The 24642-nt window shown below is 37.6% G+C and overlaps 3 protein-coding genes and 1 non-coding gene across 13 annotated transcripts; 3 read left to right on the forward strand and 1 right to left on the reverse strand.

Annotated features, from left to right (window-relative positions):
• Positions 1 to 11750: 11750 nt before the first annotated feature.
• On the forward strand, positions 11751 to 18131 carry LOC147543204 (ureide permease 2-like). 7 transcript variants are annotated; one of them, XM_086632428.1, is made up of 10 exons: positions 11774 to 12132; positions 12446 to 14519; positions 15629 to 15744; positions 15828 to 15878; positions 16202 to 16340; positions 16516 to 16690; positions 16856 to 16899; positions 16991 to 17091; positions 17257 to 17631; positions 17714 to 18131. In XM_086632428.1, exons 3-10 carry the CDS (start codon positions 15637 to 15639, stop codon positions 17870 to 17872), a joined length of 1152 nt encoding a protein of 383 aa, XP_086488554.1. In that variant the 5' UTR covers positions 11774 to 12132; positions 12446 to 14519; positions 15629 to 15636; the 3' UTR covers positions 17873 to 18131. The 7 variants fall into 7 exon arrangements, with proteins under 7 accessions (XP_086488553.1, XP_086488558.1, XP_086488554.1 ...); XM_086632427.1 differs by having other exon boundaries at positions 11751 to 14519; XM_086632432.1 differs by having other exon boundaries at positions 11751 to 14519; positions 16516 to 16575; positions 17011 to 17091.
• On the forward strand, positions 11850 to 14698 carry LOC147543205 (Pentatricopeptide repeat (PPR) superfamily protein). The gene has a single exon (XM_086632425.1). It carries the CDS (start codon positions 11850 to 11852, stop codon positions 13818 to 13820), a length of 1971 nt encoding a protein of 656 aa, XP_086488551.1. The 3' UTR covers positions 13821 to 14698.
• A 2358-nt stretch (positions 18132 to 20489) lies between the features above and the next one.
• Positions 20490 to 24273, forward strand: LOC147543206 (ureide permease 1-like). 4 transcript variants are annotated; one of them, XM_086632434.1, is made up of 7 exons: positions 20490 to 21188; positions 21902 to 22207; positions 22408 to 22546; positions 22706 to 22880; positions 23026 to 23069; positions 23162 to 23262; positions 23575 to 24273. In XM_086632434.1, the coding sequence occupies exons 2-7, from the start codon at positions 21971 to 21973 to the stop codon at positions 24106 to 24108; spliced, it is 1230 nt and encodes a 409-aa protein (XP_086488560.1). In that variant the 5' UTR covers positions 20490 to 21188; positions 21902 to 21970; the 3' UTR covers positions 24109 to 24273. The 4 variants fall into 4 exon arrangements, with proteins under 4 accessions (XP_086488560.1, XP_086488564.1, XP_086488561.1 ...); XM_086632438.1 differs by having other exon boundaries at positions 20728 to 21790; XM_086632435.1 differs by lacking the exon at positions 20490 to 21188 and adding an exon at positions 21272 to 21476.
• An 81-nt stretch (positions 24274 to 24354) lies between these two features.
• On the reverse strand, positions 24355 to 24425 carry TRNAG-CCC (transfer RNA glycine (anticodon CCC)). Its single transcript has one exon. It is a non-coding gene; the product is annotated as a tRNA-Gly (tRNA).
• Positions 24426 to 24642: the final 217 nt, after the last annotated feature.

Genomic DNA, 24642 nt, shown 5'->3' on the forward strand with positions numbered 1-24642 from the left:
AAAAAATGCTATCCACTCTTCTCCCTTCTTTTGCCGCCATTGATGTTTTTCTCTAAGTTCGGGAACTTCAATCTCAACTAGTATAACCATGAGGAAGAGAAGAAACACAAGAGATGGAATTTGGTCTGAAAAACCGATCACATCCCTCCTTTGAGAGAGAAAACGTGATGGTAAAGTAGCAATGGATGAAGATAACTCCATTGTTTTGAAAATCGATTTATTGAATTCGAGGGAATGGAATATTTGTGGGGATTTCTGGAGTCATGCCCTCCTTCTAGCGACAATCTAATGATGCCAAAATTTGTCATTCTGTTATCATTTAAGACGAGAGACTGCTTCACTTAAGCTCGTGCTTGCTTCTCAGGAATTGGAGGGCGAAGCCTGCAAAGAACTCGAAAACCCGACGCTCAAGACAGTTAGACTGTTCTTGCAGTTAAAATATTGAGTTTTAAGTGATTCGAGTTTAGGAATTGGATTTTTGATTGATCGTTAAGCTTGAAGCTTAGATTGTGATCGTGGTCTGAGTGTCGTGCCTTCTGCGAGGAGAGTTCATTATCTTTTATAAGCTTTTGTACCTGACTTCATCGAGCGGCTGAGATGAGGTGGTTGAGATCCGCCGTGTTGGATTGAAACTACTATTTTGTAGTTTTGATGTATTAAGTTTTCTCTTTGGGATTATCTCGTATAATATAGGTGTTTATCTTTTAAGGAAGGTTTCCTCCCCGCAGGACTATTATATCCCACGTTTATTAAATACTTAAAATCCTCACCGATTGGGATATTTGACAAAATTCGAGATTAAGTTGGTAAAACAATAGACACGCTTCTATGCTCCCATATTCGAGATTGAGGTATCGACTCCACTTATGCGGGCTCCCTTATTTTCTCTAAAATCTCATGACAAACCTGGTTATATTTGAGCAGGAGCAGGGCTTAGGCGCCCAAGGCAATCATACCGACCCCCAACCTATAGGCTTGAGTGGTAGACCTCTTTCGGATTCAACCTCCCAGATGACGTGATATGAGGCGACCAGTTGGATTTTTGGTCTTTTCTTAACTTATTGACCCTTTCAACTGATGACTATTTTTTAGACAATCAGCGATGATGGTTGGTTGTGGAAGTTGGCGGTGGTGGTGACAGTGGAGGTAGAAGGAGATTGAGTTTTTTTTTTTCTTATAAACGACAATTTTCTGATACGGTGCAATTTTCCAATGATAAGAAATATGTGTATGAAGAAAGAAGTGTGGTCCACCTTGGTGTAGTGGTTAGACACCATTCTGCAACACGAAGGTCACATGTTCAATTCCTTGGAAGTGCAACCCCAAATTTTATTGAACTTGTGTATAAATAAAGTAGATGTTGATTAGTTGGGCTTTAATCCCCTCAAGATAGGCGTTAAGTGCTGATACAATGACTTTTAAGGTTCAATTCAGGCAGTTATATATAATGGTCATTCAATTTATGAATCTTGATGTATCTTTGAATTATCTCTTTATGATGTATCAATGACTTATTTGTTGTTTGACAACACTAAATAAGTTACTTTTCTACTTATTTAAGTGGAAAAGTAAAAAAAGTTAGTTTGGTAACGCGAGAATTTTTGACTTCACTTAAGTTAAAATTTGACTTCATGTTATAAAGTTTAGGTGTGTCGTTTGGCAACCAAAAGTAGAAGTACTTTTGCTTGTAGTAGAAGTTCTTTTACTTTAAAAAAATAAAAAAAATTTCAAAAGTATATTTGACAAAAATGTTACTTATAAGTAAAAAAAAAGTCAAAAAGTTAGTTTGGTAACTCAATTTACTTTTGATAATTCTATTTTTCTTTCTCATAGAGATATTTGATTTTAATTGAATTTATTTATGCTTTCCACGATTACTCTTGTATTCGAAGTAGTGGTGATATTGGTGTTAGTGGTGGTGCCATGAAGGTATAGTTACGGGTTGTGGGGGCGGTTTAGGTTTGATGGTAGTGGTGGTAGAAGTATGATGGTGGTGGTAAAAGTATGATGGTGGTGGTAGAAGTATGATGGTGGCGGCAGTGGTGGTTGTGGAGGTATGGGTGGTGGTGGAGGTATGATGGTGGAAGCACGATGGTGGAAGCACGATGGTGGAAATAAGGTGGTCGTTGGGATACAGTGGTGGTGGTGGATAGGGTATGTGAATGATAGTGACGAAATTATGGTGATGGTGGTGGATAAGATATGTAGGTGGTAATAATGGAGGTATGGCGGTGGTGGTGGTGGTGAACGTACGATGGTGGTGGTGGCGGTGAAGGTACAGTGGTGGTGGTGGAGCTACGAGGTGGTTGTTGTCGAGTTGTGGTGGTGTATGGTGGTGGTACAAAGTGGTGGTTAAGGTGTGGTGGTGGTAGTTGAGGTAGGTGTAGGGATTTACACCCTTCTACTAGTGTTTATAGCGGAAATATGACATCTAATGTCTACACTAGTATTCCCAGGATCACATGCAAAACTAGTAATTAATCTAATGGAGATAGTAGATTACCTTAATCGCTTTTCCCTCGAACTAGTTGAATTGATTGAAGAAGACCAAGAGCTTCAAGTGTAGCTCCTCTACTTGGGACACGAGCAATCAATTTGATCTCCCACCTTGTTGTATAGCTAGCACACCAATGGTGGTTGGAAAAGAAGAACACCTTCTTCTTTGACTAGATTGATAGTAATGGGAATTAGCTCACTTTCTCCTCTCTACTTGATGTGGTAGAGTAAGAAAGCTTAGAGAGAAATTCCACACTTATTCTCTGCCCTAAGAGTGTTTATATAGAACCCTAATAAGAATCCACCTCCTTTTAGGTTTCCTAAAACACCCTTTAGAATAAGATTTAGGGAAATAGTCGAAAATAGCAACTATTGGTATTTTCTCAATTCCCTAAGGAGATTACGTCCAAACCCAGCCAAAATTGGCAGATTTAATGTTCATAACATAAGGAAACGTCCCTCCAAAAATCAGCCCAATCCGAGCCCTAGAAGTGCCCGAATCGGCTAAGGCCCAAAAACCCTGTTTTTGGCCTTTTTGTACTATCTTTGCCTAATTCCTTTTTAGGCCTATGAGATATGTTTATGGGACACTCCCATGATTATATCTCACTCCCACTAGTCATATCCTAGATCAATTTGTCACTCTTATGTGTAACCCGTTGTAGGATCCGATCGAAGTTAGCCGCGAATTACTTCGTAATTCGACGATCGTAGTTGGTCTCTAGCTACAACTCTACGATCCCTAAATCAATCGGACTTGATGATCTTCCACATCAATTGTCCTATCCGACAAATTGTTCGCATTGTCACCTTGGTCGAAGGACATCTCCTTCAACTCCTTCAGACTCCCACTTGGACTTAGAACAAGTGCAATGCCTCGATTCCCGTGTCAATTTAGTATCCCATCTGATACGTCACATCATTCAGACTTTCTTGATATCCGAGTACAACTGTAAAAGACAAACGATTAACTTTTAATCTGTTTGAGCGCGGCCACGCATTTTCAGTTGCTACTCATCAAGTGGCCTTGAGACACTTTGTACCTAATGTGATTAGGGTGACACAATCCATTCTTGCGCTCCCACTTAACTTCATGTCTATCCTGTCCTTCCCAGTATCCGTCTTTATAACCTCCTTTTACGGCGCGGCGTTTAACGGAACCAAAGTCAGGCATTCCTTACATAAGATGAGTGGAGCACTCATGTTTTGAGGAATCTCTCCAATTGTCTTTATGAGAAGTATTGACGTTCATCACGAATGATGTACTTCTCATTTGAGGGTTATCCAGTGTATAAACCTTTTATACACCCACGTAGTCGAATAGAATATACTATTCCTATAGCCCATGAAACTGCGCTATCCCATCGACTCCCGTGCTAGTCTTCGTGAGTCATTGTTGTCCATGCAATGACCTGGACCAGGGATTTTTGATAATAAATATTCCAAGTTCACTTAATAGGGTTTCATTCATCAGATCACGTATCTGACAAACCTATTCGGAACGTTTTATTATCGATGGACTGTCGTTTAAACACTAAACCAAGTTTAGACGACTGGTGAAATAATTCATATTATTTCTGATAACGAGAGTTGTAAATCTGAGCCTCTTCCGTAAAACTCCTTTTACCCACTCAGTTTTACTTGTCGAGGTTTAAAATTTATACCTCATGCCTTAGACTGTGTATGAATCTCATACTATGTCTTAGGTGACAGCTTAGTTTGACTATCGTGGTAGTCGGTTTTAAACTTTGCTTATTATCAATTAATTTGAAGATTACTATCTTCAACCTTGATAATATCTAGTAATCTTTACTAGAGTTAAGGCCTTTAATTCTTTGTGTAGTATTTGCAACAGTTCCCGGCTTAAAACACTTTTAGCCTACTTTCCTTCCATGTCTGGAAGTTTGCTACGATGACATGTTCAACTTTGTACTACTTCATCCTTTAGCCTTCTAGGATGTACTAAGTAGTGTTTCGGTTTTCCAATCCGAATTCGGATGTTTAAATGCTAATCATGTCCAACATGATTGACTTTATGTTTTCGAACATAAATGTCTCTCTCATGCGTGCTAGCTCATCGGTGTCTTTTAGACTCCGAGTTTTGCAACGCCCTCTGTCATGAGTTTTTGGGTCGAAATTCTTTTAGACTTTCCGAGTCTTAGATTTTCTGTTTCGGATCTCAAGCATCTCAGCGTACTGAGTCTCTCTAATCCTATCATCCTTTTGATCTATGCTTATAGATCTTCAGATGCCCAAAATGGCATTTTATCCTTTTGTGTGTGGTCCTTTATTGAGTCAGTTCGTTACTGTTATACAACACCTTATGTCGTACTCAATCTTTTGTATGTACTCTGCATACGGACCCGGAAGGTTTGTTTACTCCCACTTACCTTCTTGAAACTCGTGATTCAAGATTTTCTTCATTCTCCAGGAATCAAATTTCTCTGATTGCCTTTTGAATCGAAGATTCTAACTCTTGCGTGCTTTTAATCCGTCGATAGATTTCTGAAGCATGCTTGTGGACATAACTTGATTGGAAGAATCTTTATTCTTCTTGTCTCATTTCGGGAAACACGAATGTTTCCATCCTTCTCAGTTTTCTATTTTGGAAAACCAATTTAGGTCTTTTGTTGACTTAAATTATCAAGCTTCATGTCTTGACGAGATATGGATTCCACGATGATTTTGGGTTCTAGCCAAAATCTAGAGTCAGTTTCCGTTTCTGCGCAGGTCTTTTATCTCTTCAGAAATAACCTTTATTTTCTGTGTCTTTGAGATTTGACCTTTTAGGGCTTTTGAACAACAATTTGGAATTTTCTCAATTACTTTAAGATATTCCTTTAGAGACACTTTCACTTGTTTTGAGAGTTCTCCGGCGAATGACATTCGCTTTTGTGCGGTGGGTTTATAAGATCATATCTTTAACCTTTCCTTTTCCGAGGAGCCGCAGTTTGTTGCTCTTGGTCGACTTTAATCGTCTTGTACAAGTTTCATGATTGTTCTTCATGACCCTCCATGATTTTTCTCATGATCGAATTAAATCGACTTGTACTTTTCTCCCACTTATTCTTGTAATAATTAGTGTTTTTCTCCCAGACGACCAGGTGTGCTAATTATTAGAAGAATACTATCATGAGCAACAAACACTTTGTTCTCTTGATTGGTTATGGAAGAAGCCCAAATTTATTTTAAAAGAAATTGCGTCAGATATTAGCTAGTTTTGTAATGCTTTTACAAGCTTAGCTGTTAGACGGAATTTTGGTAGTTTTGTGAGAAGCTATGTCTAGACTAAATGGATTTTGGAGGATAGAGTTTGATTCGTGTTCTTCATCTTAATCCTTTTGGACACTCCAAATATGGATAGGTTAGAAGTACGTTTGAAGATCAATCTCTGTTTTTGACTCAAGGCTTTCTTTCTTGTCAGTTTGATTCATGTTTTGGTTATAGTGGACTTGTTGTCCTCATCCCTTTCCGATTGGGATGAACCTATCTTATAGGTTTTTGACCAATTTTAGAATCTTTTGGTATAGTTTGTTAAATTTAGCACTTATTAACATCTCAATTTAGAAATAAAGTTCTTTATTGATTCTCCATAATACTTAGTACAGAGATGATGTTAAAAAACTAGAAAACGATTAATCTAGAATAGTGCCTAAAGTAGACTTCGATCCCTTTCAGCATCCTTAGCAGTCGAGGCTTCTGCTCCCTCTTGGATCTTGTCTTCCTTAGCCAAATACTCAGTTCCCAGCTGCGCCTGTACATTCACAATGAAAGGGCAATTTTAGGTATCATATACCAAGGTTTGGGAATTTTCAGTATTTGATAAGTTAACTGTTTATACCTGAATTGGAAGCTACTGTTCCATTCTTTTTGTCCTCCAAGAACTTAGGGCAGTTTCTTTTCCAGTGGCCCTTGCCATCACAGTAGAAACATTTGGTGTCAGGAGGAGGACCTTTGTCTTTAGGTTTGGCAATTCGTTTGCTTTTACCTTTTGACGCGGTTTTCTTCTTCTGTTTTCCACCTTTCTTGAACCCTTTGTCCTTTTGTACCATAAGAACGTCCTTCTTAGTCTCCACTATAGCGACGTCCTTTTCGGCTGTTAGAAGCATAGAATGAAGTTCCTCCAACGTTTTATCCCATCCATTCATGTTGTAGTTCATCTTAAACTGATTAAAACCACTATGGAGGGAGTGAAGGATAGTGTCGGTAGCCGTTTGTTGGCTATAAGGGAAACCTAGTTTAGCCAGCTTGCCTATGAGCCTGATCATTTGGCGAACATGAGGCCCAACTGGTTTTCCCTTTTCAAGGTGCATGTCCATAATTGCTTTAGAGGTTTCAAACCTCTTCAATCTCGACTGTTTCTGGAACATTTCCCGAAGTTGTCGCATCATGGAGTAAGCATCCATGTCTATGAACTGCTCTTGCGGAGTCGGTTCCATGGTTGCTAGCATTAAGCAAGTTACGGGCTCTGCCTTTTTCCGCACACTCCTTTCTTCATCTATCTCTTCTTTAGTCGAATTATCATCCAATACAGGAATTGGAGTTTCTAGTACATGTTGCTTTCCTTCCATCCTGAGAACTATTCCTAGGTTCCTTTCCCAGTCAAGGAAGTTGTGCTCATTCAGCTTCTCCTTGTCGAGAAGTGAGCGGAAGTTGAAAATATCTTTTGTCATCTTTGAACTACATAAAAGAAATGGCAAAGTTTTAAAACTCGTTATCGTTTTTGAAAAACATTAGTTTTCCCACATTATTCAATATAAAATCGTCCCCGATTGAATAAGTGATTCCAAGACCCCAGTTCTTCGAAGTAAAGCGGACGAAGGCCCTACCCTTTGACTCCGTCGTTCCGGGTGAGCGAACTACTTCACTGATCATACCTTATGACTCTTGGTTGATAGATTTCATTAATGAATGACTAATCTATCCTTTTGCCTCGAGTATCCAAGACTCTCTTGCTGATCTCGTTGAGTAGAACCATTTAGACGTGTAGGCCTCTTCTATAGACCTACCCGCATTGTCCCAAGGTAGAGGAGGTACTCTGCGAAGGCCGACCCACCTTCCTCGAACAAGGGCGCAACGAGTGTCTTAATCTGGATAGGCGATTACTCAAGATTACTTTTGGAGACTTTTACGCTAGTCTGGCGTTTGTTATAGTGAACTATTTAGCCTAACTAACATCCACGACATAAAGCGTAAATAAGTAAGTAAATGCGCGCGAGAAAGTAAATCAAGCAGACATGGATCCTAGTATGGCCCCTAACCTAGAAGATCTAATCATCCTTGGTTTTCTTCTTGTTTCGCCTTTTGGTTCGTCTTAGATCGCCATCTTTGAACCTCCATTGATTTCTCCCACTCGCCTTTGGATTTCATCCTCGAGTTTCTTCAATGGACTCATAGACCCTAAACTCTAATTACAAGATTCTAACGATTAGCAGATCGTATAAACTTGAAATTAAAATTAATTACAAAGCATGCACCCATCCGTGCTTAAAACAAGAATAAAGAAATAAATCTATGGCCATACTAGTTTCCCGCATTCACATCACATGCAATCATATAATATATCAAGGCTAAGAATTATATATGCATGATTATCTTGGGAGATACTTTTGTTGACATCACATGTCACATTACGGACCTTAAGTCTAAATTCGAAGAATTCTACTAGTGGTGCTTTCCGGTTTTATCTTTTATGATTTCTAAAATCATCTTTAAGAAAAACTCCGTTTTGGGCTCGAGAAAGCCCGGGTCAATTTCGGAAAAAATATTGGTTCGATTCTTAATGATTTCATAAATCAATTTAAAGAGAAATCCGTTTTGGGCTATTGGATGGCCCGGATTGATTTTGGAATTATTTGGTTGGAATCGGAAAAATTTTTGGCAAAAACTCCCACTCGAATGATGGTCCCTTTTCGTGGTCCGAAAAGCCTCGAAAAAGCCCGGGACAAGTCCTAAACAAGTCCCGGCCCAAGCCCAAAAAGGGCTCGGACAAGGTCCGGACATAGCACGGCCCATAGGGCCGGCATGTCCTGGTCGAGGCCTATCAAGGCCTGGTCTCGTCCTGGCCGGAGCCAGGACGCTAGTCCATGTACCAGACGCGTCCTAGACGTGTCTGGTACTGGACCGGACCAGCACTAGGTGTCTCGGACTAGTCCGAGACACCCAGAACCTCCCAGGCGCGTCTCCAAGATGCGTCTGGTCGAGTGCTCTGGACGCGTCCTAGACGCGTCCAGGAAGCAGCGCGTCTTCAAGACGCGTCCTTAGTAGCTGCTCTGGACGCGTCTCAAAGACGCGTCCAGAAGCTTCTGTCGCAGCTGCTGGTCGCGTCTTCAAGACGCATCTCAGCAGCTGCTCTGGACGCGTCCAGAGGACGCATCCAGGAGCTTCTGGTCCGGCCAGGAAGCTTCCTGGCCGGACACTAGGGTTTTTCAAAACCCTAGTTTCCAAAAAGAAAAAAATAAATTTTTTTTTTTTCTTATGCAACTCTAAGTTGCTATTTTCCAATTTTAAAACTTTTCTTAAATTTTTGAAATTCCTTTTAGAACACTTCTAAAATTTTTTTTAAAACTTTTAGAAACTTTTAAATTTTTCCAAATTTGTTTTGAGAGCTTCCTAAAGTCAAAACTACTCTTTTTAGAACACTTCTAAAATTCTAAAATTCCAAAATTTTGTTTTTCAAAAGTTTCCAAAACTTAAAAACAACTCTTAATCAAACCAATTTTGGATCAAAATCTAGGTTTTTGAAATTTTTCAAAGAACAATTTTAAAATCAATTTTGAAAAATCTTTGAATCCAATTCAAAATTAATCAAATTTTATGTTTTAAAATCTTTTTAAACATAACTATCAATTTAATCAAGCATGGATTAGTTTGAAATTCAATCAAATTGAGACTTTTAAAACACTTTTAATCATCAATGTGATTCTCAATTTGAAAATTTATTGAATCCTATCAAATTATGAGTTAAAAATACCTTTTAAAACACCTTTTAAAATACTTTTATAAACTCAATTTTTAAACTATCAAGCATATGAATTAGTTCGATTCTTAGCAAAAACTAGTTAATAGCAAGAGGCTCTGACGCCACTGTAGGGATTTACACCCTTCTACTAGTGTTTATAGCGAAAATATGACATCTAATGTCTACACTAGTATTCCCAGGATCACATGCAAAACTAGTAATTAATCTAATGGAGATAGTAGATTACCTTAATCGCTTTTCCCTCGAACTAGTTGAATTGATTGAAGAAGACCAAGAGCTTCAAGTGTAGCTCCTCTACTTGGGACACGAGCAATCAATTTGATCTCCCACCTTGTTGTATAGCTAGCACACCAATGGTGGTTGGAAAAGAAGAACACCTTCTTCTTTGACTAGATTGATAGTAATGGGAATTAGCTCACTTTCTCCTCTCTACTTGATGTGGTAGAGTAAGAAAGCTTAGAGAGAAATTCCACACTTATTCTCTGCCCTAAGAGTGTTTATATAGAACCCTAATAAGAATCCACCTCCTTTTAGGTTTCCTAAAACACCATTTAGAATAAGATTTAGGGAAATAGTCGAAAATAGCAACTATTGGTATTTTCTCAATTCCCTAAGGAGATGACGTCCAAACCCAGCCAAAATTGGCAGATTTAATGTTCATAACATAAGGAAACGTCCCTCCAAAAATCAGCCCAATCCGAGCCCTAGAAGTGCCCGAATCGGCTAAGGCCCAAAAACCCTGTTTTTGGCCTTTTTGTACTATCTTTGCCTAATTCCTTTTTAGGCCTATGAGATATGTTTATGGGACACTCCCATGATTATATCTCACTCCCACTAGTCATATCCTAGATCAATTTGTCACTCTTATGTGTAACCCGTTGTAGGATCCGATCGAAGTTAGCCGCGAATTACTTCGTAATTCGACGATCGTAGTTGGTCTCTAGCTACAACTCTACGATCCCTAAATCAATCGGACTTGATGATCTTCCACATCAATTGTCCTATCCGAAAAATTGTTCGTATTGTCACCTTGGTCGAAGGACATCTCCTTCAACTCCTTCAGTAGGGTGGTGGGGGGAGGTGCAATACTTGTGGTGGTGGTGGGGGTAGAATGGTATGGTAGAAGTTTAGTTGTGGTAATGGAGCAGAGATAGACAAAAGAAAAATATCGTCAAGTAAAATTCATGTATGTCTAAAAAAAAAGTTACTTTACTTTGAAGTCAGAAGCTTAAAATTTTAACTTTAAAAGAAAGTCAAATTGTAACTTAAATGAAGTCGATAATTTTTGCGTACCAAACAAACTTTTCGACTTTTCTACTTAAATAAGCAAAAAATAATTTATTTTAGCGTTGCTAGACGGCACCTTAGTTTTTTAGCTTTTGACCTTAAAGTTAAGTAACTCATATCGAACACCTCAACCGCCACAACCACGCTTTAACCACCACCACCACACCTCCTCCATTACCACAACCGCCATGCCCCAACCACCACCGCCATCGTATCTCAACCACCACCTCCACCATCATTAAACCCCTATCACCACCGCCGCCACCATCATTACACCATAACCACCACCATAACACCTCAACCACTCCCATTCCACCACCACTTCTGCCAACGTCATACCTCCTCCACCACCACAAGGCGCCATCACTACCACTGCTATCAATACCTCTTTCACAAGAGTAATCGTGAAAATATAAATAAATTCAAATACAATAAAGTATCTCTATGAGAAAAATAAAAATAAACTAGTAAATTACATTTCAAACTGATTTTTTTGGCCTTTTTTTATTTAAAAACATCTTTGCCGAACAGACTTTTGATAAGTTCTTACTTTTTTGAAGTAAAAGTACTTCTACTACAAATAGAAATACTTATACTTTTTTTTTTTGGATATTGACTATAATGGTTATTACAATTATACATCGATACGATGTGATAAGCACGATAACTGCCGAAATTAAATGACCTAACGTGCATATAAATTACTTTAATTATACCCAAGTTCAATAATCATGAATTTGTCCTTCCATAAGATCGAACCTGGGACCTCCTCATTGCGGAGTATATGCACTTACCAACTGAGTTACCAGTTGTTGGCAAATACTTATACTTTTAGTTGGCAAAGCACACCTTAATCAAGTGTAGCCCACTAAGCGGGTCAACCCATAGCATTCTAACATTCTTTAATGAGTCGGTCCGGCCCAAGACCACATTTCGGGCCTGTCACAGAAGTGGGATATATTCGGCCCACATTTTCGACTCATTCAGAATGGAAGCTAACAAAAAAATGGAGTCACCAATATGAAATTTCTGATTTCAGTACTAAAACCAGAGAGAGAAGAAAGACCAAATCCACCAAAAAAATATGTGGAGAAGAGGAGCAATCACACTGATCCACTCACAATTTAGAAATTGTTCTTCAACCCCTGAGATTCCAACTCTCTATTCATTCCTTCAACCCTCAATTTTTGCCCTAAAAAGGACTACTCAAGAAGAACCCTCAAAACCCCTTAATTCAACTCCTAAAACCCTAACCCTAGATAACAAAGCTGCCTTAGAATCCAATCTTCAAATCTCACTTGATAATCAAAACACCGATGAGGCATGGAAATCCTTCAAGATACTCACTAGCAATTCTAATTTCCCAAGTAAGCATCTCTCAAACTCTCTCGTTGCCCATTTGTCTTCTCTTAAAGATGTTCATAATCTCAAGAGAGCTTTTGCTTCTGTTATATTTCTATTAGAGAAGAACCCAGATATACTTACTTTTGATACTATTGGAACCCTTTTAAATTCCATGAAAAATGCAAATACTGCTGCTCCTGCTTTTTCTCTGATCAAATCCATGTTCAAGAACAGATTTTTCCCACCTTTTAGCCTTTGGGGAAATGTACTGATTGAAATTAGTAGGAAAAATGGTAGTTTTGTTTCCTTTTTGAGGGTTTTTAATGAAAATTGTAGGATTTCTTTGGATGAGAAATTGGATTTTATGAAACCTGATATTGATGCTTGCAATGCTGCTTTAGAAGGTTGTTGTTATGAACTTGGGTCTGTTGATGATGCCGAAAAAGTTTTAGAAACAATGTCTGATTTGGGTGTGAGGCCTGACGAAACGAGCTTTACGTTCCTTGCCTACTTATATGCCCTAAATGGACTTCAACACAAGATAAGGGAATTAGAGATATTGATGGATGGATTTGGATTTTCAATTAGAACAGTGTTTTATAGTAGTTTGATTAGTGGGTATGTTAAATCTGGCCAATTAGAATCAGTTACTGAGATTATTCTGCGTACTTTGCGAGAGGGAGATGGGAAAAGTTTGAATTTTGGTGGAGCAACTTATTGCGAGGTTGTGAAGGGTTTTCTTAACAATGGAAGTATCATGGATTTGGCTAAGTTGATTAGCGAAGCTCAAAAGTTGGAGTCTCCTTCAGTTGGGATTGAAGAATCTGCGGGGTTTGGCGTTGTAAATGCATGTGTTAATCTTGGGTTGTTAGATAAAGCTCATAGCGTTCTTGATGAAATGAATGCGGGAGGAATTTCTATTGGGATAGGTGTCTATGCTTCGATTTTGAGAGCTTACTGTAAAGAGCATCGAACAACTGAGGCTGCACTGTTAGTAACAGAAATAACCTCTTCTGGATTACAGTTAGATGCCGGTAGTTATGATGCTCTAATTGAAGCTTCCATGGCTAATCAAGATTTTCAATCTGCATTTTCTCTGTTTAGGGACATGAGAGAAGTAGGAATATCTGACTTGCAAGCAAGTTATCTTACTATAATGACAGGTTTGACGGAGAATCATCGGCCTGAGTTAATGGCTGCTTTCTTAGACGAAGTTGTAGAAGACCCACGTGTGAAAATAGGAACCCATGATTGGAACTCAATTTTACATGCGTTCTGTAAAGTTGGGCGACTGGAAGATGCAAGAAGAACTTTCAGAAGGATGATTTTCTTACGGTTTGAACCAAATGATCAGACGTATTTGTCTCTAATCAATGGCTATGCAGCCATAGAGAAATATTTTAGTGTTTTGCTCTTGTGGACGGAGGTCAGAAAACGGGTTTCAATTAACAATGAGGGGAATGCACTCAAATTCGAGCACAGCTTGGTGGATGCTTTTTTATATGCTTTGGTTAAAGGTGGTTTCTTTGATGCAGTGATGCAAGTTGTGGAGAAAGCTCAAGAGATGAGGATCTTTGTGGATAAGTGGAGATATAAGCAGGCATTCATGGAAACCCATAAGAAACTCAAAATTGCGAAATTAAGGAAGAGAAACTTTAGGAAAATGGAGTCACTTGTTGCTTTTAAAAATTGGGCTGGTCTCAGCGGATGATATCTTGCTTTGTTTTCGGACTCTTAACGCAGCAGAGAAACGGTGGTTACAAAGGTTTCAAGCGGAATTCTCCGAGTGAAAAATATAGGCTTCAGAAAGACTTGTATGGTGAAATATGATTCATTCTGCCGCCACATATGGACGTTCCAGATAATAAATTATGAATTTGTCCATGTGATGACATAAAAGGAGACGAAGTTCAAGCATTTAGAAAAGATGCAATAAATACGATATGCATTTTCTATTTAAAGATCTGTATGAGAAATGGCTGCTTCTGATCAAGTAAATCAACAAAATTTGGTTATTTTATTTTAGTGATCAACAGTTGGATAGTTTTGTGCAACCATGAGATATTAACCAATTTACTTGGTTATCTATTTAAGCTGGGTTTTTTTGCTTGAGAGTTTGAAGCAATTACAAAATATGGAGGAACATCAAGCTATTTAGTGATTGGTATGTCATATTGAAGTCGAATGAAACAGATCCCCAAAGATTGTCATGGTTGTCTTAAATTTGATTTATCATTAACTCCGATAAAATTACTTTGTAGTAAGCAAAACGATCAATGCAGTTGCACCTTGAGGAAGACGGAAAGATATGAAATTGTTTTAAAGCTGACCTGGTAGTAGTTAGGAAGTGAAACCGAGGCTTCTTAATCCTAATAGGAAGATTAAGATGCAGAGATTTTCTGATGTAAAGGTAATAATATTGTTTTACTTGCTTAGAAATGGGTCTCTGTGATTCCGTTTTTGAAACTTAAGAAGGTATTACTATAAGAATTTTATCATTTTTCCGTATTCCATTTTTTCATTAAATTATTCCCTAAGGTGATGAGAAAGCAATCAAAGAACAAGCTCACATGTTAGTGACTATTTTCTCCTAAGAACTCGCATGGGATTATTTCTACTTCGGGTTTTCCTCAGTTTGCTATATCTAGAAATATGGAGCATTTTTTTATTAATGTATGTCTTGCAAGTGAACCATTCCCACTTGCTGTGAGAACTATAAATAAAATCCCAACAGGTATTTCAAGATTTGAAGATCAACCAAGACAGATCACTCAAAGGCCATTCCAACCCTGACCCCAACCTGACATGAAATTTTGATTCTCTTGAGTAAATTTTGTATCTTCTTTCTATGCGTTTTTATACCAGAGTAACCATTTTTGTGTGATTTTGAGTGAAAATTTAATAGATTCACTTTCCTATTTATAGTATTTGAAAAGAGTTTGTACTTATTTGTACTAAAAGAGTTTCTACTTGTATGTGGATAAAATGTCTAACTTGTCTATTTTTTGTTTCCTCAATCAAAGCTGCTTATGTTATCTTCCCTCCCACTACTAAATTTTCTTCTTAGCCCACTAAAGGATTACTTTCAGTATCTAGGATTCAATCATTTTACTTGGATGTGTTTCTTCCCCTTTTGGGTATCTGGGAATGAGTTTGTTCTTACTTCTTAGTATGGTAAGATTTCTGCCCTTAATTCTTAAATCCAAACTGTTGTTTTCATTTTTCACAGATTTTGAGGTGCATGTGCTTCTCCATTAATTATTATCTTTTTTCTTTTTATGGGGCACTAGATGCTATCTGTTTCTCTTAATCAATCATTAGTATATGCTTAATAAGCAAGTAGGTCTTCCAAGTTTAGTTTAGAAATAGATTCAAAAGTCAGCTAGTCTCTCTCTCTCTCTCCGTCTCTCTCAATATGTGTGTATATATACACACACACATTAGTGCAGCAACTAATCTTTTGCAGAATTTCTCTGGTTTCCCTTCCTTGTTCTTACTCGACGGATAGTTTTGGTTCAGGACTGAAGATGTATCTGGTCGAGAGCAAGGAAGGGACCATAGCTTGCATATTACTTTCCCTTCTGTTATTGGGCACATGGCCAGCTATTCTCACTTTTCAAAAAAAGAGAGAAGGGGTAGGCTCCCACAACATTCATATCTTGATTACTCAATCACTAATCTCCTCGCTGCTGTATTAATCGCTTTAACATTTGGCCAGATTGGCGGTAGCAAACTCAATACGCAAAATTTTATTACTCAGCTTTCCCAAGTAAGTTCTATATCTAGTATCAAATGTCACTCCTCCAACCAGAAAGAGATTTATTGTTTTTTTTGTAAGTTTAGATGAGTACCAAAAGTAGGCAACTGTGACAGGCAGATTGGTTTACTAGATTGTAATTTGTGTTACAAGTTTTAGAATGGACCTTGCGGTGTCAGCCACACCATTGAACCCACTGGGCAAGGCCCCTAACGGGTTATGCTGTGCCATAGTACTGTTTTTCGATCAATACACCCTGTTGCCTGTTGGTAAACTCTGGACTGGAGTGTATTAATCACTTAAACCATGATACATTTTACTGGTTACTTGTACAGGAAAACTGGCCATGTGTTTTGTTTGCAATGGCAGGAGGAGTATTTCTCAGCCTTGGCAACCTCGCTACCCAATACGCTTTGGCTTTTGTTGGGCTCTCGGTGACAGAGGTGATCTCATGCAGCATAGCTGTTGTCATTGGTATAGGTCTTTCCCTAAACAGTTTGTTGCTTATACGACATTAGCTATTACTTTTTATATAAAGAAAAGACGAGTCTTGCCATGAATTCAGTTTTAGCTTGTTTAGTAGTACATTTTGGGAACTTGCTCCAAATTGTTATAAAAGGCCATTCTTGGCGTGTTATGAATGTAACAGGTACAACAATAAACTACTTCTTAGATGATCGAATCAACAAAGCCGATATTCTTTTCCCAGGTGTTGCTTGCTTCTTAATTGCAGTTTGTCTTGGCTCTTTTGTTCATTCTTCGAATGCAACTGATAACGAGAAAAAGCTTACTAGATATTCTAATGGTTATATAGCTGGACAAGAGTAATTTCCTCCTATTTTGGGTTCTTTTTATCCCACTTCACTTTTTTTTCTTCTTTTAATAATCCAGTTGATTGAAGAAATGAAAATATGTGATTCTTCATTTAATTATTATCTTGTTACCCACACTGGATCATTAGACTGATATAAGTCAATATTTGATGTTAGGCACACTGAGATTTCAGGGTCGAATGATGCTTTCCAACACAAAGGTGAGTAACTCGTTAGGTCTCTATCGTTGTAATTTGAGTTTTATTTGTTGAAGATCATTATAAAGATTTACTCTATATTTTCCATTGATAGACGGAAAAAAGGATACGGAGAATGGAAGTATTGCGGTAGAGAAAGCAAAAGTAGGAACCGCGGACTTCCTCATAGAGCTTGAGAATAAAAGAGCAATCAAGGTTCGTTATTCTAATATACTAGGTTGCCGATTCACTGTAAAACCGTTTGTGTTCATACCGGCAAATAAGCATTGCATAAATATCATTACTATCCAACTATGTTAAAAACCCATTGTTCACTTTCCACTGTCTATATGGGATTACTGATGACCCTTCAAATGGCAGGTATTTGGCAAGAGTACTTTGATTGGACTCTGTATTACATTCTTCGCTGGTTTTTGCTACTCCCTCTTTTCACCTGCATTCAACCTGTCCACAAATGATCAGTGGAAGACAATGAACAAAGGGGTTCCACATTTAGTTGTCTACACTGCATTTTTCTATTTCGCATCGTCTTGTTTCTTGATTGCTGTCTTCCTGAACATCATCTTCCTCTACTACCCTGTACTTGACTTACCCAAGTCGTCTTTAAAAGCTTATCTGAATGATTGGAATGGCAGACAGTGGGCTCTTTTGGCTGGGACACTATGTGGATTTGGAAATGGTCTCCAATTCATGAGTGGTCAAGCCGCTGGATATGCAGCGGCAAATGCTGTTCAGGTTAACTTCACTCATTCTCACTCTCTAAATCTTTTTGATTTCATTGACATTATAACCTTCATTTGAATTGTTTATGATACAGGCACTTCCACTGGTGAGTACCTTTTGGGGAATACTTATATTTGGAGAGTATCGAAAGTCTTCAAACAAAACATACGTATTTCTTGTGAGTATGCTGTTCATGTTTATCGCAGCTGTCGCTCTTCTGATGGCGTCATCGGGCCATAGGAAAACAAAATAAGTTCTAAACAGCAAGACATATTTTTTCGTCGAAGGATTACGAAATTCTTTGCAAGAAGCTTCAGATGAGAAATGAAAAAGTGAACCCATTTTATTAGAATGATAAGTATTTACTTATCATCTACTTTTATGTAAATTTTACAAATTTACTTTTGAATTGTCCCAACTATAAGTTTGGTCCTCCATCCAACTGCTAAATTTGTATGCTGTTTCATTTTACAGATAACATATCTAAATGAGAAGTCTCTTTTTCTTCTTAATCTTTTTTTTTTCTTGTCTCTCGTCTTTCATTCTCTTTGAGTTCTTATTTTCTTTTTCCTGAACTCTTCTTTAATCATGAATGATACTATGATAGATTTTCCATTGTTCGGTAAGAAATATTATCCATTGTCCTTTCCTGCCACGCAAATTGGGATGCTTTTAAGAAAAAGGCTACAACTTCAGGAAAACTAGAGAACCTTTTGGGGACAAATTTTTTGGTGATATTTTTTTTGCTTCGTTTTCCTCTCAATTCTGACCATCATTTGTTCTCCATGCTTGTAAAGGTTGTCAGCAAATTGTCATTGTTGACGATTTATAATAGATATATTTTTCCAAATCTTTCTCTTTGTTCTCTCATTTTTCGAATATCACCACTATCGTGCATCACCACAACTTTTTCTTTCAACTATCGTCCATCGCCACCTTTATTTATCATTTCTCTCCCCCTGTTTTTCTCTTTCTTCCATGTCTCTATTTTTTTTTCTCTCTTTCCATCTATTTGTTTTGGTGAATAGGTGGGACCGTGGGAGGTGGTATTGGTCAGAGTGGATGATCGGAGATGAAGAGCGAAATTTTGAATAGTTTCTTATTTTTAGTTAGTATGAAGGATTTTTTAACCACAACTATTTTCCGTAAGAAAAATCTATTAGGTTCGTTTCCCCCAAAAACCACCCCTACAAAATTGCCTACGGGAGGGTGGCCAATATATGGACAAACAAATATCTAAGTGGACTAAATTTTTATATGGACAAATCAAGAAATTAGAAATTTTATGCGGACAACAAATTTATAAAGGACAGTAGTCTAATATATTTCACAGGTGGCATCTAAAAATTAGAGTTTTTAATTTAAAGGACCCTTATCTTCTTCCATATACCTTATGTGCCACCTTGTTATTCTTTCTTCTTCCATTAAAGTTTTCTTTTTTTGTGTTGAAATTCTTCCATTAAAGTTGGCCTCGTTGATTAGATGTTAGTTTGTTTAACAAAAGCATCAAAGTTGAAGAGATTAGCTCGGTTTCTAGTTGTGAAACCTTTGAAACTAAGCCAATTCATGACCGATTTACTAATTTGTGGAAATTTAGAAACTCTAGATGTGCTCGGTTTGTAGGAGGGGATCTGCTCGTGTTTCGTGGGAAACTATAAGAAATTTACCGATATTCGTGACAAACTACAAATTTTTTATCAATAATGTCGTGTGAAAAAAAATAGGGAGGTGATGGAGGTTGTTGTTTACTTGTAATAACTATGAAAGAAGGGAAAAAAATGCCTATTAGTTAGGTTTTCTATTGTTAATCTATTGTATTTGTTTTATGATTCTTATTTTTAATCTATTGCATTTGTTTATAATCCTCAGATTAGTTATCGTTTTAGTGTGGTCCTTATGGTTGAGTTCCTTAATAAACAAAAGTCAATTAAGTCAATCATAGTTGACTTGCACCTGACTCGAATTTTTTTATTCACGTATGACATTTATTTGTCTGTATATTGACTACCATAGGGAGCCCTTTAGCTGTAATAGGGAGCACCTATCAAACTTCTCAATCAAATTTTTACATGATAATGTATGATAAAATATGAGACTTAAGTAATTTAACTTTACAGTACAATTAATCTATATAATAAAACAGAAGGGAAAAATACTGAATGGGACAAACATCCCTTTTCAATAAAAGATATTGTCTAAAAGTCTTTCAAAAAATTTAAAATATAGTCCTTCTTAGAAATAAAACAACCTATTTATAAAAAAATAAGGCTAGCGCTTTGGGGAAAGCTAAATAGTTTCCGGGGTGTGAAGACTTGGTCAAAATTGGTCAATTTTGTTTGACAATTTTATTTAGGGGGAAAGCACAATACTTCTCCACATCACCTCTCTCTCCACCTCACCTCACTCTCTCTCCACCTCACCTCACTCTCTCTCCACCCACCTCACCTCACTCTCTCTCCACCCACCTCACTCTCTCTCCACCCACCTCACTCTCTCTCCACCTCACCTCTATCTTCTCCGATTAGGTCGCCGGCCGGAGGCGACCACAAAAAAAAAAAAAAAATATTTCACTCTCTCTAGAAACTCCGGCGAAGGGGTTTCCCTTCGCCGGAGTTCCGGTCTGTTGAAGAACACTTCCATCAATATTCACCACCCGTCGGTGCAGCGGTTGGACACCTCCTCTTAAGCCCATGATGTCATGGGATAGAGTCTCGCTGGAAGCAATTTGCCATCAAGATTTATTCATGTAATTTAGGCAATATATAAAGTAAATAATATAATAAATTTGTCGGGGCTTTAAGGACTTTACGCCCCTTTCATTAGATTGTAGTCGATTTCTCAAAACACTTCCATCACTAACTCCCATCGTCATCACCATTCTCCTCCATCTCTCCTCTTTCTTTTCTCTCATCTCTTTTTTTTTCTTTTTTCTTTCATCTGTTTTTCGGTGTAGGGGAAGAACCTTTCGTTAGAATTTAGAACCCTCGTCTGGATCTGCATTTCGGAACCGCACGACTTGGCTGGAAAATCAGACGAAGGTTTCTGGCGAAGGGGCTCTTCCCTTCCCCGCAACTTAAAGAGAAAGGAAAGCACAGAAAAATGAAGAATGAGAGAGAGAGAGAGAAAAGGTGTGTTGTTTGTGCGTGAGAGAGAGATGAAGATGAGAAAAAAAAAAAACTCCGACCACTCTATGCCGACCAACGATTCCATGCTGACGTAAAAAAATCTGACTTTCCACCCGAAAACTTTTCTTGTTTTCACAAAACATTGACCGTAGTTAATCTTGTTTAATTTTAGTTTGTTAAAAAAATGAAATATAATATAACATTGATTTTTAAAATCAATGGAGGCATTTGACTTAGAAAAAGAGAGCAAAAGAGCCAACTGGATTGGAAGATGACAGCAGACAGGTGAGATTCATGGAATCTCACTTGGTTGTTTCAAGATTCCTGGTACAACCCATGCCTTCCAATCTTGCATAATGTGTTCATAAGGGAATCAATCTGGTAGTCAACCCAAACATAAACTCAAGGTCAAGTCCACCCCCACTGATCTACTCCTAATCTTGGGTAAGTTTTAATTCTTCTTCAATTTGTTTTCTAAGCATTTTTGGTGTGATTTTGAGTCAATGTTTTATTGACTTCTCTTTCTTACTTGAAGAGTTTGAAGTTTGTGGTTTTGTTCTTCTATTGTTAAGAGCATTCACAGCTTGCTTATTTTATTCTCTCTCTCTCTCTCTCATATATGATTAGGCCAATAATTGATTATTTTGGTTCTTCAATTTTAGTTGGATCTGGGTTTCTTTTCCCCTTTTAAGTCTCTTGAATATGATGAGGTTTGTTCTTAGTATGGGTAAGGTTAGTTTGTTCTTTCCTTAATTCTTAGATCAATCTCTTGTCTCTGTCTAGTTTTTCTTAATCCATCATTAGTATGGTATTTAAGTTCTATACTCAATTCATACTAATCAAATCTCTCTCTCTGTCTAGATTCTATTTCAATGTTTACAGCTTTTATTGACTTAAATTGAGTTGGTGACAACCATTACTAAGCAATCTGAACTTGTTTTTATTGAACTTATTAAATCATTGCTGAATTCTTCATTTCTTTATAACTTCTTTGTCTTTTTTGTCTCCTCAATTTAATGCTAGTTGTTTGGTGGCATTACATGAGAGTAAGTCTAATGACATATCTTATGAAATTGATTCATAGTCAGACCTATATATCTATATTATATATATATACACACACATATAAAGTATAGGAGCACCTTATCTTCTTGCAGGATTTCTATAGCTTCCTTCTTTGATTTTTCACTCAACAAAAGAGATTTTGGTGAAGAAGTGGATTGAAGATGTATGTGGTTGAGAGTAAGGGAGGGGCTATAGCTTGTATGTTGCTTGCTCTTCTCTTTTTGGGTACATGGCCAGCTATTCTAACACTCTTAGAGAGAAGGGGTAGGCTTCCTCAACATACTTACCTTGATTACTCAATCACTAATCTACTCGCCGCTATATTAATCGCTTTAACGTTCGGGCAAATTGGCGATAGCAAACCCGATATGCCAAATTTCATTACTCAACTATACCAAGTAAGTTTTCTAATCTTGTTTTAAGCTCAATTATATGGTCATTGAATTAGTTTATTGTTTGATCTCATTAGTTTCTTATTGAGGTTTAATATAGATTCCATGAACTTATTGAGTTTTGTTCATTTGAAGTTATTCAATTGTGTACTAGATTATATTAATCTTCTAATCATTTTCATATCTATATTTGGTTGATTGTACAGGATAATTGGCCATGTGTTTTGTTTGCGATGGCCGGTGGAATATTTCTCAGCCTTGGCAACCTTGCTACACAATACGCTTGGGCCTTTGTCGGGCTTTCGGTAACAGAGGTGATAACTGCAAGCATAACAGTAGTCATCGGTATACGCCTTACCCTAACCAACTTACACTTATAAATACTTATCAAGAATTCAATTTTTCGTTCGTTTTCTATATCAAGATTATGTTTACTACTTTTCTCAAAAATTTGCCGTAGTTTGTAATAAAAGGTGAATCTTGCTGTTTCATGAATGTAAACAGGTACAACATTGAACTACTTCTTAGATGATCGAATCAATAAAGCGGAGGTTCTTTTCCCTGGAGTTGCTTGCTTCCTAATTGCTGTTTTTCTTGGATCTTTTGTTCATTCATCAAATGCAGCTGATAACGAAAGAAAGCTTAGTAGATATTCAAATAGTTATACTGATGGAAAAGGGTAATCACGGAATTTGACAACACGTTTAAACGCATTAGATTCATGTCTTTTTGGACCCTGTTTCTTGCTTTCCTTTTCAATAGAATTCCTTACTTGTGTTTATAATTTTTATTCTAAGACCGATAAGACTCGAATTTGACTTCAGGGACATTGAGATTTCGGGATCAAAGGATGCTTTTCAATACAAAGGTGAGTAAGTTTTTCTCTATCTAATATTATAATTTGGAATATATTTCGGGAACATTGGGATAAAGATAGTCTCTTAAACTCGCCTTTGGTAGATGTACAAAAGGATACGGAGAATGGAAGTATTCCTGTGGAGAAAGCAAAAGTAGGAACTGCTGACTTTCTCATAGAGCTTGAAAATAAGAGAGCAATCAAGGTTCGTTCTTCTACTATGTTACTTCTTCGGCAATTTATCGTAAATTGTAGATTTGTGTTCATATATTGGCAAATAGACATTTCATAACTATTCAACCGTCTTGATCAAGAAATCATTGTTTCAAACTAAAATGGCTATTTTGACTCCGACCTAAGAAGTCGAATTCAGAAGGCTCAGATTCAGACAAGTCAGCCTCAGGCGAGTCATATTCAGACAATAAATAAAAAAACCGCCTATATCTTTTTTGAATTTTGAAGGAACTTTCACTTTGGGTGATATGGGTATGATTTAAAATGATCCTTTAAATTGCAGGTCTTTGGAAAGAGTACTTTGATTGGACTTGGTATTACATTCTTCGCCGGTTGTTGTTTCTCACTCTTTTCACCCGCATTCAACCTCGCTACGAATGACCAGTGGAAGACAATGCACAAAGGGGTTCCACGTTTAGTCGTATACACAGCGTTTTTCTATTTCTCATCATCTTGTTTTTTGATTGCGATCATTCTAAACATCACTTTCCTTTACTACCCTGTACTCAACTTACCCCGATCGTCTTTCAAAGCTTACTTGAACGACTGGAATGGAAGAAAGTGGGCTCTTTTGGCTGGGATTTTGTGTGGGTTTGGGAATGGTCTTCAATTCATGGGTGGTCAAGCTGCAGGATATGCAGCAGCAGATGCTGTTCAGGCACTTCCACTTGTTAGTACCTTTTGGGGCATACTTCTATTTGGAGAGTACAGAAAGTCGTCGAAGAAAACATACATATATCTTGTGAGTATGTTGTTGATGTTTATCATAGCTGTCGCTATTTTGATGGCGTCATCGGGGCATAGAAAAACAAAATAAAATAGTTTCTAGACGAGCGGCTAAAAACCCATATAGAATGTAAGAATAATACCGGTGGAAATATTTGTAAGGGTGACTGACTATAAAGTCACCCGGTTAGATTACGAACATCACTTTGTTGTAGAAAATGCTTTCAGTGTTAGTGTTTAAGATCTTCTGAGTGAATCAAGTATCAGTTATATTTTGAGGCTTTTATTTTTCTTTTTCCTGCCTGGAAAGATGAGAAAAAAAAAAGAAGGTAAAAAATGCGCATCCAGGGAATCGAACCCTGGTCAGTACCGTGGGAGGGTACTATGATACCACTACACCAGATGCGCTTCTTTTGATGTTAGTCATATATAACTGACAAATATATAGGTTAGGGTGGCCAACCCGTACAACCCACTAGCCAGCCGTTACCACGACACAAACGGCAAGCACAACTTTGAACTGTGTCATGCCTTGTAGTTGCCAGACTACAAAGTTCGGGAATAGAAACGCCCCATGGCAACAACTGCCTTTTCTAGGCGTGGCCGGTAATCAACTATCGTAAAC

The sequence above is a fragment of the Eschscholzia californica genome, unplaced genomic scaffold, assembly GCF_041429995.1.
Source record: "Eschscholzia californica isolate CP2 unplaced genomic scaffold, dmEscCali1.0.p SCAF_4, whole genome shotgun sequence".
Taxonomy (NCBI): Eukaryota; Viridiplantae; Streptophyta; class Magnoliopsida; order Ranunculales; family Papaveraceae; genus Eschscholzia; species Eschscholzia californica.

Excerpts from the sequence above, each read along its gene's own strand:
- LOC147543205 (XM_086632425.1), top strand. The coding sequence starts at position 11,850 with ATGTGGAGAAGAGGAGCAATCACACTGATCCACTCACAATTTAGAAAT.
- LOC147543204 (XM_086632427.1), top strand. The coding sequence starts at position 15,637 with ATGTATCTGGTCGAGAGCAAGGAAGGGACCATAGCTTGCATATTACTT. Across the intron at positions 17,092-17,256 it reads AGAATAAAAGAGCAATCAAG|GTATTTGGCAAGAGTACTTT; the intron begins GTTCGTTATTCT and ends TTCAAATGGCAG. Across the intron at positions 17,632-17,713 it reads CAGCGGCAAATGCTGTTCAG|GCACTTCCACTGGTGAGTAC; the intron begins GTTAACTTCACT and ends TTTATGATACAG.
- LOC147543206 (XM_086632434.1), top strand. The coding sequence starts at position 21,971 with ATGTATGTGGTTGAGAGTAAGGGAGGGGCTATAGCTTGTATGTTGCTT. Across the intron at positions 22,881-23,025 it reads AGTTATACTGATGGAAAAGG|GGACATTGAGATTTCGGGAT; the intron begins GTAATCACGGAA and ends ATTTGACTTCAG. Across the intron at positions 23,070-23,161 it reads GGATGCTTTTCAATACAAAG|ATGTACAAAAGGATACGGAG; the intron begins GTGAGTAAGTTT and ends CGCCTTTGGTAG.